Below are 13,710 nucleotides of genomic sequence, written 5' to 3'. Positions count from 1 at the left end.
TGATTTTTGTTTGCCCAGAGAACTGAGAGTGGTTGGGAAAAATAACTCTTAAAAATCATTGAACTGTTGTTTTCATTTTATTTTTTATTTCCTCGGCTAAGCAGTATTCTAATAATAAACTTCTTTAGCTGTTATAATGTTCTTGAATATATAGTACTTTCTGCTTTGAGCAGAAAGGAGATCAGTATTTACTTATTCCTATAATGTTTCTGTCCCTCCTTTATTTTGTCTTTAGTCTCATTTAAAGTATACATTTTTATTTAAAGACCTTGCTTCTATGGGTTATCCATCACAACACATTAATCAAAAGCTATTTCTTTGGGGAAAAATAAACACCAAAAACTAACTTGCTACAGAAATCTGGATGTCTTCAAAGGCTTTTTATCTACTAGTGTCCTGATAGTTTTGTTCTGTTTTTAATTCAATTCTGGAAAATAGATTTTCTCCAACCAAAGCATTACAAAAATGCAGGGATCCTAGATGGTGATGGTTTGAGTTGATGTGGAGAGAGTTACTAACTCCAGGTAGAAAATCAAAAGAATCAAATGAGGTCATATATTTGAAAGTACTTGGTAAAATTTAAGGTGTGTTTCCATCATCATCATGATGTGGTGAATTTAGTTAAGAGAAGGAGGAATAAACATTCTAGGTGCAGTAGAACTCTATTTATTACAGTGGGGCCAGTGCTGTTCTATAGAAATAAAAGTACAAATGTGTGCATCATGTATGTAATTTTCTAGTAGTCACACTAAAAAAAGTGAAAAGAAAGGTGAAATTAATGTTAATATATTTATGTGATTCACTATATTCAAAATAGTATCATTTCAACATGTAATCGATATAAAAATGATTGAGATACTTAGCATTATTTATTTATACTAAGTCTTCAAAAATTCATGGTGTATTTTATACTATAACATATCTCAATTAAGGCTAGTTACTTTGCCAGTGCCCAATAAGTCACAGGTTGCTATTGGCTACCACATTGGGGGCTTTCCATGATAGAGTGGAAGAATGTTCCATACTTTATGGAGTGGACATGATTTAGTCATTCTTCTAGGGATATTACACTGTAATGCATACTGATAGTGGGTTGTTAGTCTATGTTTGAGATAGAGGATTTTGCGTTTCTAAAGTGAGAAAAAGAGAGCTTGAACTTTACTACTGAAGTTCATATTTTGAAACTTTTCCAACAGGACTATTGCCAGATTGTGAATGACAACTTTTAAATCAGAGCCTTGAAACCCATAGAAGTTCAGTATATTCTGAGGTAATTTGCATAGTAATGAGCAGCAGCAAGAGGCACATCCGGCATAAGAAGACCCAACGAGAATTAAAGACAGAACAATCAGAACAACTGGTAGGTAAATAACAAAGATATATATAAAAACTGCGAAATTTTTATGAGGGAGAAACAATGAACATGACTGACTATATGTAAAGAACTTTGCTATAGCCTGAATGTTAATGTCCCTCACCCCCCATATTCATTTGTTGAAAGTTAATCCCCAATGTGATGGTATTTGGATGTGGTACTTTTGGGAGATGATAAGGTCATGAAGGCATGGCCTCATGATTAGGATTAGAGTTCTTTTAAAAGAGACCACAAGAACTTCCTTGTACCTTCTACCATGTGAGGGCACAGCAAAAAGACAACTGTGTATGAACTGGGAGGTAGGTTCTCACCAGACATGGCATCTGCCAGCACCTTGGTCTTGGATTTCCCAGACTCCAAAACTGTGAGAAATACTTTTCTGTTGTTTAAGCCTCACAATCTATGGTATTTTTGTTATAGCACCTTGAACAGACTAAGACCAACTTTGAAAGTTTAACATAGTAACTTTAGGGAAATTGTATACCAAACAAAAGATCCATAGAAACAGATTTTTTTCATAGAACAATGTTGTAAATAATGTCTCATTCACTAGAATAGCCTACGTAATCCTATTTGAACTGTGATATAGCTGAAGTGTTTATCATTTGCCCTAATACTGCTGTGCCTGGACGGGCATGGCTCAGCAGTTGAGCGTCGACCTGGGATCCAGGATCCAGGCGATTGGGGTTCGATTCCCGGTCAGGGCACATGCCCTGGTTGCGGGCTCTATCCCCAGCAGGGGCTGTGCAGGAGGCAGCCGATCAATGACTCTCATCATTGATGTTTCTATCTCTCTCTTCCCTCTCCTTTCCTCTCTCTGAAGTCAATAAAGATATATTTAAAAATAAATAAATAAATACTGCTGTAATGCTAAAAGTAGAGAAGAATTTGTGTTTTGTTTTTAAAATATATCTTTATTGATTTCAGAGAGATGAAGGGAGAGGGAGAGAGAGAGAGAGAGAGAAACATCAGTGATGAGAGATTTGTCCTTGATCAGTTGCCTCTTGCATGCCCCTGACCGGGGCTTGAGCCTGCAACCTGGGCATGTGCCCCTGGCCGGGAAACAAACCATGATCTCCTGGATCCTAGGTCAATACTCAACCTCTGAGCCATGCCTGGCCGGGCAAGAATTTGTGTTTTATTTATAATACTTTTGAAAAATTATGTAGAATTCTTTAAAAGATGAGGAAGGAGGTAGATGGAGATATGGCTGTTTTTAGGGACTGAAATGGGTAGTGACAGAGGTTAATTTTTCTAGGTTTTTATTATGGAAATGTAAACATATATACACAAGTAGACATGTAGCGAGTGTGGATAACATGTGCTTATTAGGGAGGTAAGAAGTTGTTGGCAAAGGAAAGCTGGATCAAAGTTTCCTCCATCAGGTGACAGTAGTTGCTTGAAATGATTTAGTAGCTATTTGATTTGGGTCTGGAGGAGTGGAAGGACCTGAAGGTAGTATGCAGTTGTTGCAATGTAAACTACTTTGATTTATGGAGTAAGTAGACACATGGCTAAATGTTCTGCAGACCAGTGATTAGATTCTGGAAGTAGGCAGTATAGAATTCCTGGGTCTGATTGTTTCTTCTTTTATCGGTAGTTATCAAAACTATAGATATTGCCCTGGCTGGTGTGGCTCAGTGGATGGAGCATCAGCCCATGAACTGAAGGGTCAGGGGTTTGATTCCTGGTCAGGGGCACATACCTGAGTTGTGGGTTCCTTCCCCCAGCCTGGTTGGGGCACGTGCAGGAGGCAACCAGTCCATGTGTCTCTCTCATATCAATGTTTCTTTCTCTCCCCCTCCCTCCCTGTCTCCCTCCCTCCCTTCCTCCCACTCTCTAAAAAATCAGTGGAAAGATATCCTTGGGTGAGGATTTAAAAAAACCAAACCCTGTAGATATTTTACTTAGTTTCTTGTTTAATTTCAAACTTATGTAAATTTTATATTTTGCATGATTTTTAGAGAATTACTGGCTATTGAGAAAACTTACAGTATGAACACTGGTTTTTATGAACAAAGTATGATTTCCCTAAGAAAGTAATACCCATATTACATTAATTTTTTTTGTTTATATTGTGAATTAATGATTTACGTAATATAAAATAGAGAACCACCTACCTATATTTTCAAATTAAAAAATTATGACAACTAAATACTTTGTATACTACTCTTTAATTTTTTTTCTTTCTTGTGTTAGCCGAGGTTGTAAATGGTTACAAAGTTTTTACTGATATGTTTCGCCATTTTGTAGAAAACTTCTTAGGCATATTTTAGGGTGAAGTTTATCAGAATAAGGCAATGTAGTATGTAAGAAAAAAACCTAAGTCAGAAGTCTAAAAGCCTGGGGTCTCTCATTTATTACTGTGTGTCCTTGCACAAATTGCTGGTTTTTCTGGATCTCAGTTTTTCCATTTGTAAAATGAGAGTTTTGGACTAGATGATTTCTAAAATCCTTTAATGTGGTAGTGTGATATAGTGGAAAGAACACTGGTTTTAGAATCATATACATCTGGCTTTCATTCATCCAGCAACTATTGAGAGCTATATTGTGCCAGTCACTGGAGATATTAATTAGGAATATAAATAAGTTAATTAGTCTCTATGGAGTTTATATTATATTTTGGTAGACAACAAAAAGACAAATACATAAAACAATTACAAAAGATACTAAGTGCCATAAGGAAATAAGTAAGGGACTCTTTACAGTGTGGTTTGGGACTGTCTCTCTGAGGTAGTAACTCTGGATGAGAAGGAGCTAGCTAGGTAATTAATGGGGAAGTGTTTTAGGTTGGGGAAAAGCATCTGAAAAGGCCTCGAAGCTGGAAAAAGCTTAGTATATTTTGGGTGCTGAAAGAAGACCAATGTGAATTAGAGTGTACTGAAAAGAAGAGGGGAAAGTGGCATAAGATGAGGTTGAAGAGATAAGGCAAAGTTTTGTAGATCATGATATGGAGTTTGGATTTTATCCTAAGTGCAATGGTAAGCCACTCAAGATATTTTAGCATAACAGTGATTGAGTTGATGTTTTTAAGAAGCTCACTTTTATTACAATGTGGAGAATAGGATTAGAGGAAGCTTAAGAGTAGAAATGTAGCTGTTGAATAGTCCAGGTGAGAAATAATGAGGACTTGAGTTAAGTGGTAGTGGTGGAGATGGAGAGATGTGGAGCAATTTCTGTCTGCTTAGATGGGGGAAGATGGACAGATTTTGGTGGGTAGTTATCATGATTTGATTTTTTATTTCCTTGGACACATTACGTTTATAATGTCTTTTAGATGTTTAGTTGGCTATGTCAAGAAATAAGAGTAGACAATTAGATATTCAAACATGAAATTCATATAAGTCAGGGCTAGAGATACATATCTGGGAATCATTAGCATAAGGATAGTGTTTAAGTGCATGGGAATGGATGAAATAATCCAGGAAAAGAAACAAGTTGCAGAGGGCTCTAGCCTGAGTCTGAGGAACCTAGAATTTAGAAGTCAGGTAGGAGAACTAGATTCAACAGTAGAGGCTAAGTGGTAGTGGCTAGTGAGGGTGCAGTAAACCAGGGTACTATGGTATTTTGAGGCCAAGAGGTCAGTGCTTCAAGAAGGAGAAAGTTTTTGATTGTGTTGAATGCTGATGAGAAATGAAGTTAAGATGCGCACAGAGAAGGGAGTAACAGTACTTCTCATGTGGTTATTGCGAACTATATGGTAACTAATACCTGTTTACCTGGAACAGAGCCTGACAAATTTGGGGTGACCAGTTGATAATAATTTCTTTCTTCCCTAGGTCTGTGATTCATTTTGAAACTTTGAATAGAGCACACCTATCCCTTGCTTAAAGATGCTAATTTGTTTCTGAAAATTCTGCTGTTCAGTGAAAAGCTATAAAAGAAAAAATGTTTTCATTAATTTTTAATAGTAAAAATTATTATATATTTTATTTCAACCCAAGATACCCAAATCTTTTCACGAATAGAAAAATATATAATTTGAGGAACAATGGAAGCAAGTTTATATAAGTAACAGATACCATTTGAAAGTAAATAAATATAGATTAATACATATACATAAACTATACATATATATAAGCTATATGTATAAACATAGCTATAATGTTAAACATAAACATATAAAACATATGTACATATACATAAACTACAAAATAATAAGGGTTATTGTACTTGCCAACCGAGGAAAGAATGATCGATGATGGCTGGTGGCTGGTGGAATATAAGGTATTCATTCTCTGTAAGGTATGTTCTTCTTTCTGCACCTTTTCCTCATCAGCCTTTCAGCCTTTTAGGGGTTCCTGGTTATCTTGCCTCCACGTGAACTTAATATAAAATTATAGTACACTTACAGAGTGGTACAAGATGCCACCTCTTCACCCTGTATTGGCAGTGCAGGATATCTTAGGTCACCTAAACATGGTGCACAATGCAAATTTTCCAGATGATATTCTCTGGCTAGAAATTGTTATTTTGAATAAATTGGTGGATGTTTTTGCCTGAAAGTGTAACATCAAAATATTATGCCTTACAGTATATTTATTTTTTGGGGGGGGGGGGTGTAAAAAAGTTATTCTGGAAAAAGAGATGTCATCTGAAAAGTGATAAAACTTTTTCAGAGCCATTTTAAGCTAATAAGTTGCTATCTCATGTAAGTTCTTTTTTTTTTTTTTGACTTTGCAGTTTTTAATTTTATTTTTATTTTTGTTTTTTTAATTTTATTTATGTTTAAAATATTACAGATGTCCCTTTTTCTCCCCAATGACCCGTTCCACCCCATCCCTTCCCCCTCCCCAGTCCCTCTCCCCACCATTGTCCATGTCCTTGGGTTGTGCATATATGCATATAAATTCTTTGGTTACTCTCTCCCCCTCCACCCACCCGCCCTCCTCCATCCCTCTGACATTCGTTCTTATTTACTGATCCTCTACCCCATGTGTAGCTATGATAGGGCTCTGTGAAGATAACTAAAAAGTTTGTAATTTAATGAGTAGCTGTTAGCAGCGGAAAATTTTAGGTAATTCATAATTTTAAATGAAAAATTGTGAAAACATAAAAGCCATTTATTAGTGGCATCTTTCTAATAATGTGGAATGCTCTTTCAATTGAACAAAATTTAAAAACCAAATTTTATTAATTGGAAACAAGAGTATCCCATTACAAAAATGTACTTATATTTTTAGACTATGAAGTCTCTTTCTTTTTTAAAAATTTACTTCTAGTTGGCATCTGTACCCCCAAACTGGCAAACCATCTTGTGGGGCATCATAAAGCCATTCTGGCAGATGAGTAAGAATGTGGAGAACCACTGACAATGGCACAAGAGAACCACTGTCCAAGCACATCGCATTTCCACTTCCTGTTGAGCTTACACATCTAAGGTACATGGATTTCTTGGAAAAAAGAAAGTCTCTGTCCAGACTTTCTTGCTGAAAGTCTGGACAGAGACAAACACAAGATCAGTGAGTTCCAAGATAGGGCTCTGTGCCTTGAGTGTCCATGTGTAATTTCCATTGGCATAACACTTTCAAAGGAAACATACTGTATTTGATGAGTCACTCACCTCCCCTCTCCAGGCTATGAAGTTGCTGTATGGTCGCCTTAACATTCTACTGTGTAACTGGTGTTATTGGTTGCTGTGGCATATACCTTGATCCCAGAGCAACAACATGCGCACAAGACTTCTTTATGTGAATATTACAAACTGAGACTTGCTTTTACTTCTCTCTATTTCCTTTTTGTATTGATATTAGATTCAGTATCCGGTTTAGTAGCCCATCCGATGATGGGGTTTATAGGCATCCCGAAACCTGAAAAAATGATTGAGATGACCTCAGGGGAATTTTTTACTTTGCTGAAAGTAATTCTGTGTGGCTTATTTCAATTTACGTACTTTTTCTCCAGAATTACTGTAAAGGTTTTCTATTTCACTCATTACAGCACAGTGTTTTTCACATTTGAATAGACCGCATCAACATGAATTCTTTATAAGGACCTTAAAAACAAACTTTGCCAAGTCCCAGAATACAGAAGTGAATTCACATCCCAATACTCGGCTGCCTCATGAATAAAGGAGAGCCTGTGCCTGACACTTTGAAGCCGTCGCTGTTAAACCATACAGAATATTTACCTCAATAAATCATTATAAGAAACTAAGGTACAATTATACCCACAGAGAAAAAGAATTCAAAACACTGATTTATGTGTTTCGGTGCCTATTCCCTTTCCCACTATGTTTTGAATTTTATGCGTGTTTGTCATCTTTGGCTGCTCTTATGTATCTTTAAACTAATGGGTTCTGATTTTTTTTAACATTCCTCATTAAGTTTGTTATTTTTCTTACACACACAGACATGATTTGCATAGTGTACAAAGTTTTACATTTAAAATGAACTATATCTCATTTCTTAGGGCCGAAACAAAAAATGGAAAAAGTGACTTAGTTTAAATAAAACACTGACTTTAATTTGTGAGCATTTAAGCTGAAATTCCATATTAAGTGTTTCAATTGGCATTTATTTTGGAGTACTGGTAAAGAGTAAAGAACTGGGATATAAACAGGAAGTAGAACACCACCTTTAAGTATCACCTTTTATTATTTTGCTTATTTAAAGTGATAATAGTATTAATGGAAAAATACGTTTGTTCATCAATGTGTATTTTGTCTTTCTGAAAGTAAAAAAAAAAATCCAAAAGCAAACATAAACCAGTGACATGGAGGAAGGAATGACGATGAACTTAACAAAGAGTAGATGTACAGATAGGAGAATTTTTGCCTAGAATAATTTATTATAGTTATCCATGTGTAGTAGGAAAAAATGGTTTTCTAATGATATGCTATAAAGTGAAAGAATATAAAAAGTATTTTTAAACAGCTAAATTATCAACAAGGATAAACATATTTTACTTCACTGGTTTAATTTAAAACAATTTAATTTTTATAATTTTAGAGAAACAGTGCATACTAAATCTGAGACTTATTTCTAGAAATTAGGGACTGAATTTAATTTGATTACAGTAATGTGATCAGTTTGGATTACAGAGTTGTACTTTTAAACAATGTAATTTATCTACATTGTATTAAATATAAGTAATCTAGAGATGGTTTAAAGCATGTGGGAGTATGTGCATAGGTTATATGAAAATACTACACCATTTTACGTAACTATGGGGTTTGGTATCCACAGGGGGCCTGGAACCAATCCCCCATGGATACCAAAAAATGACTCTATATTAAACTCTATTGATTTAATACTCTAAAGGGGCATAATTGTATGGTATGTGAATATATCTCAATACAACTGTTATATAAATGCTTTCAAAGCATTCTGTGAGAGTTTTGGAAAGATATAGGTGGGAGTGAGGAAAGGGACGTTAGAGGAGATTTTGAGGATAGGGAAGATGTAATGAAGAAACAATGGGTTGTCAGGTAGCAGTTAAATGGGACAATTTGGTAGTGTTTAAGCAGGATTTTTCTTTCTTACTTTTGAATAAGAAGTTTCTGGGCCCTGGCTGGTTTGGCTCAGTGGTTAGAGCGTTAACCCATGGACTGAAAGGTCTAGGGTTTGATTCCGGCCAAAAGCATGTACCTCAGTTGCAGGCTTGATCCCTGGCCCTGATCGGGGCATGTGCGGGAGGCAGCCAATCAACGTGTCTCTTTCACATCAGTGTTTCTCTCTCTGCCTTCCACTCTCTGAAAAGCAATGGAAAAAATAACCTTGGGTGAGGATTCAAAATAAAGTTTCTGGGAGTGAGGGAAAGAAGTTGTTAAGGCTGGCAGTTAGAGGACAACAGGTGATTAAAGGAAGAGTGAAAAAGCTATAGATGAATTTCACTTTAGAATAGTCCTTGGTGTGGGTGATTGAAAGAAAGCGGGTGTGAGAATTGAAAACTAGGGAATAAATAGAAGAAAACAATTGGATGTGTCAGGGGTGGTTAAGGGAAAAGGAAAATAAGCAAGAGAGTTAACTGGATGAGAAAGACGGGTTGAGGGCGTAGGAGTGGAAGTGAGAGAAAGTGCTGGTACTGGCCTATTTCTTTGCTTTCAGAGGTTCAGGCATTCATGGTTCTTATCTTCCTTCAGCAACCCCATCCCATTAGACACCCAGTCCTTTCCGTTAGTTGCCCTGAGATCTGATCCACTCATTTATTCTAAGAAGTTAGGGATGGTAGGCTATTCTGCTTTCAAGATCTTTTATTTTTGAAGAGTACTATAAGAAGAAGGTACTGTTTAACATAAAGATATTAATGACGGAATTTAGACATCTGATTAGAAAGTTGGACTACTTTTCTCTAAGAGGTAGAAGGGAATCTTTTCATATTATATAGGGAACTGCCTATTTATGAGTTTAGCAGAAGGAATGGAAGATTAGATGATCTCTAGTTTTCTAGTTTCTTTTACTGTACATCATGTCATATAGATTTTTTCCTATTAAATAATTTTTGAAAGCTGCCAAGAGAGTGTTTGGATATTATTGCTGGAAAATTCTTCAAAATTTTTTTACCTTTCCCCAAATTCCCTATTATTTTGCTCCCTTGAAGGGTTGAACCCTGGAACTGTTTCATAAAGTCCACCTTTAAACTTCGGAAAATCCAATCTAGATTTATTAACCTATGAACTGTGAATTTGGGTATTTTGTAGAAAACTTAAGGTAAATATAATGTTCTACCTCTTCTTACCTGTGTAATTAGGGCACTTCACTAGGCTTTATTCTTTCAACAAGTTATTTATCAAATACTTTCTGTGTGCCAAGTCCAGTGCTGAGTCTGTTTCCACACATTAACCCGAGCATAATAATACCTACATTGCAAGGTTGTTATGATGGTGTATGTAAATATCTACCAAAGTCCCTGATAGAAAGATGTTTTAAAAATGGTTACTTATTTTTTAAAAAAAGGTTGCTGTTTGCTTAGCTTGTTGTCATTCTACTTCCATTTGGCTTTTTGCATTTTTTGTTTGTATAATTAACAATAGAAATGTAAGTGGGAGAGTAGGGCCCATGCCATATATATTACAGTACTTTGCAAATTATAAGTTTCCATGTACTTACAGAAAGGAAACTCACTGTAATCCCTGAAACAAAGTAAGTTGTTTTCAAGTAATGAATTGGAGAAGATCATCTAGCTGAATTGAGTACATTTGGTTTCAGTCTTCTTGGCAAACCAGAATAAATGAAAAATGTTGTTATCCAATAAAAAGGAATTATACCTGTTTCTCAAATGATAGAAACTTTAGCATTCAAGTCTAAGAGGAATTTATTGCATTGATTTTTATGTAACTGATTCTGAGTATAATTGACAGTGCCTTCAAATGCAGATTATTGGTTTGACATTGGAACTGTTTGAAGGTGAGAGGTTAAGGTAGAAGTTGTACAATTGGTGAGAGAAATTAGGACACTTCACTGAGCTTTATTTATTCATTCATTCAACAAGTATTTATTGAGTACCTGCTAGTGAGAGAAAAATAGAAAAAGTATAGGTGTATGAAAGCTATTTGCAAGGTGTATTACAGAGTGATACTATTGAGAGAAATACAAATTCCTCTGTGTTGTAACTTAAAAATGTTGCTCCATAGGTAAAAATGAAACATTAGCTATCAGGTTTAGCATGTTGTAAAAAAGATGAAATAAACAAATAAGCACAAATAAAAATTTAAAAGTAAGTTTGTTTTTGTGAGGAGAGAAGTAAAATCCAAAGATATATCAAGTTTGTTTTATAGCACTCAAGATTTCCATTAGCGTTCCCCTCTACTTTCCAGCTTATATTTTTAGTTTATATTATTATGAAACACTTTGAGAAACTCAAAAGTGAAAAAGATCTTTGTAATTTAAATAAGTCTTTGTAATTAAAAATTCCTCTGGGCTGGAAGTTGGCACAGAGGTCTCTTTCTATTTTGAATAGTCTTTTTCATAAAAAAATATTCACCAGCCATTTTTTAATCAAACAAAAATTTAAGAGAATGTTTCTGGCAGTTGTGAGACATTATACATTCATAAAAATAATAAAATGTTTTTATTACCAGGTGTTCTGAGAATCTTACATTAACCAGTTTACAAGTGTAATTTGATCATTTAGTATTAGCATATGAAATATTTTGTGATACCCTCATGGTCATTAATCCATATTTGTGAACTATATATTTTCCATGTATTGTATCACACCGATCACTGTGATTTGATCATGTAGTAAAACACATTCTATGCACATACTATGTAACTTGTTAAAGTACAAACATATAAGGCACATTTTTATTGCTGCAGGAAAGCAAACTCAAATTTCATGCCATTTGTGACCTTATAATAATTGTTATATTTAATATTTATTTATTTGCTAAATGTTCAAGGGAAACCTATTCCTTAAAGGGATGTGTGGGGAAGAATTTTATATATATGTTTATTGCATAGCTAGTTTCTTTGACATGGACTATTTCAGTTGAGATGTAAAATACAATATTCAGGATTTTTCTTTCCTTGTTCATAAAATATTACAGTACAACACAGGCTTTCTGAAGGTGCCTGGGACATCAAACACTTCAGAAGATTGGGACTCAAGAAAACAAGAATGCTGCCTACTCGGTTTGGAATGGGGAATTTTCCAAATTCTCCATGTCCAGAAGGAATGAAGGATACTAATGGAAAAAAGTGACTGAACTTCAGAGCTAGCCAGTGTCCTTGGACTGGAAAAAGGTCAGTAAGAAGAGGATTCTGATGTTTGTTGACACCTTCAATGGTCTGATTCAGGAAATCATATAGATTATAACAATTTACATAGTTACCATGTTTTCCCCAAGTAGTATATTCATCACTTGCTGGTACATGGACACATGCTTTTATTTCAGAGAAGGGTGAAAGCAATTTAGAGAAGTTATTTCCCCTGATAAACACCAGTATAGCATTTAAAAAATACATGGAAGCTTTTATTTAAACTATAAAATCTTAGATGACAAGGATCTGAGTTAGTTTTGATATGTATAGTGGCTAGAAAAATTGCATTAACATTAGTATACATAATTGATACACTAAAAATACAATCAGATAATCCATCAATTTGAACTTTTATTAATTTGTTAATCATTTGTGAATTTTCTGGGACTTTCATAGGCCATAAAATCCTTGTTAAACTCAAGATAAAAGTTAATAATAGGAAAAAGTGTCTATCATATTTGAAAAGTCTATTCTCTGTTTAGAATTTATAATATAGGAGGTGATAATGCAATATGTTGTAGTTTAAAGAGCCCTGGAATTGTAATAGGCGACCTGGGTTTTTATCCTTGCTCTAGATTAGGGAAGTAGGTCACTAGGTCTCTGTTTTAGTTGGTTTTTGAAGAATGTTATGTTTTTAAAGAAAAATTCAACACAAAAAGCTCTAACAACAAATAACTAATTAAAAGTGAATAAATTTCACAAATTAGAAAACTCACATACAAGTTTATTAGATAATCAAAGTGTATTTTAAGGAAAGCAAAGCATCTAGTATATGCTATCCAATATATTTACCACTCACCATATGTGGCTATTTAAATTTGGATTTAAATGAACAAACATTAAATAAAATTAAAAATTTAGAGTTTTAGTCTCATCCATATTTTGAATTCTCATTAGTCACATATAGCTAGTAGCCAGACCCATATTAAATATTTCCAACATGGCGGAAGGTTTTATTGTACAGCACTGATCTAAGTGCTCAGTTAAATAGTCTTGATTTTGGTAGTGGCTGCCGGGACATTTTAGGTATAACTTATAATTCAGATTTCCCACCATATATCATCTGCTTGGGTCAATTGGATTATGTTTGCACGTGGGGGCTAATGCTGAAATTCAGATCAAACTAGACTTCCTTTTGAAAGTGTGTATATATTATATATTTATGTATATATTTTATTTAATTTAAGTTTTTGTATGCTCCTACCTTGTTCTAACAATGATTTAGGGCAACTTTTCCTTGGAAGAGTTTTCTATTATTTTCCCCAAAGTGACTCACTCAGTTCTATTCAGTCTATATTTATTAGGAACTAATGTTCAGTTAGGTATAAAAACTCTGGGAAATATTCATATCTTTGAAGAACAATTCCTGCCATTAAGGAATTTGTAATATGAATGTGGAAAAATATATTTTTACATTAAAAGTTTAAAAATGCAAGAGAATATGCGTTAAATGTGTAATAAATGTATATAGTACCATATGTATTACAGAAGTTCAGTAGAAGGAGAGATCAGTGAGCTTGAATGGTTGAAGATGTTAAGGAAGAAAGGGATTTGAGCTGAGCTTGAACATGTTAGAACTTACCAACAGAGAGATTCTATGAACCAAAGATCATATGTAGCAATCAACAAGGT

At 34.6% G+C, this 13,710-nt stretch overlaps 1 protein-coding gene across 1 annotated transcript in view; it reads right to left on the bottom strand.

Annotated features, from left to right (window-relative positions):
* Positions 1 to 5,453: 5,453 nt before the first annotated feature.
* Positions 5,454 to 13,710, bottom strand: part of LOC148092016 (uncharacterized) — a 36,962-nt gene continuing 28,705 nt past the window's right edge. Inside the window, exons 4-5 of the mRNA XM_087822271.1 lie at positions 6,939 to 7,185; positions 5,454 to 5,700 (exon numbers count right to left, since the gene is read on the bottom strand). Coding sequence (XP_087678397.1) covers positions 7,103 to 7,185 — 83 coding nt within the window. The 3' untranslated portion in view covers positions 5,454 to 5,700; positions 6,939 to 7,102. The remainder of the gene's footprint in view (positions 5,701 to 6,938; positions 7,186 to 13,710) is intronic.

Source organism: Miniopterus natalensis, chromosome 11 (assembly GCF_054644295.1).
Source record: "Miniopterus natalensis isolate mMinNat1 chromosome 11, mMinNat1.hap1, whole genome shotgun sequence".
Classification (NCBI taxonomy): Eukaryota; Metazoa; Chordata; class Mammalia; order Chiroptera; family Miniopteridae; genus Miniopterus; species Miniopterus natalensis.
Note: the sequence above shows the minus strand (reverse complement) of the source record. Positions and strands in the feature narration are given on the sequence as shown.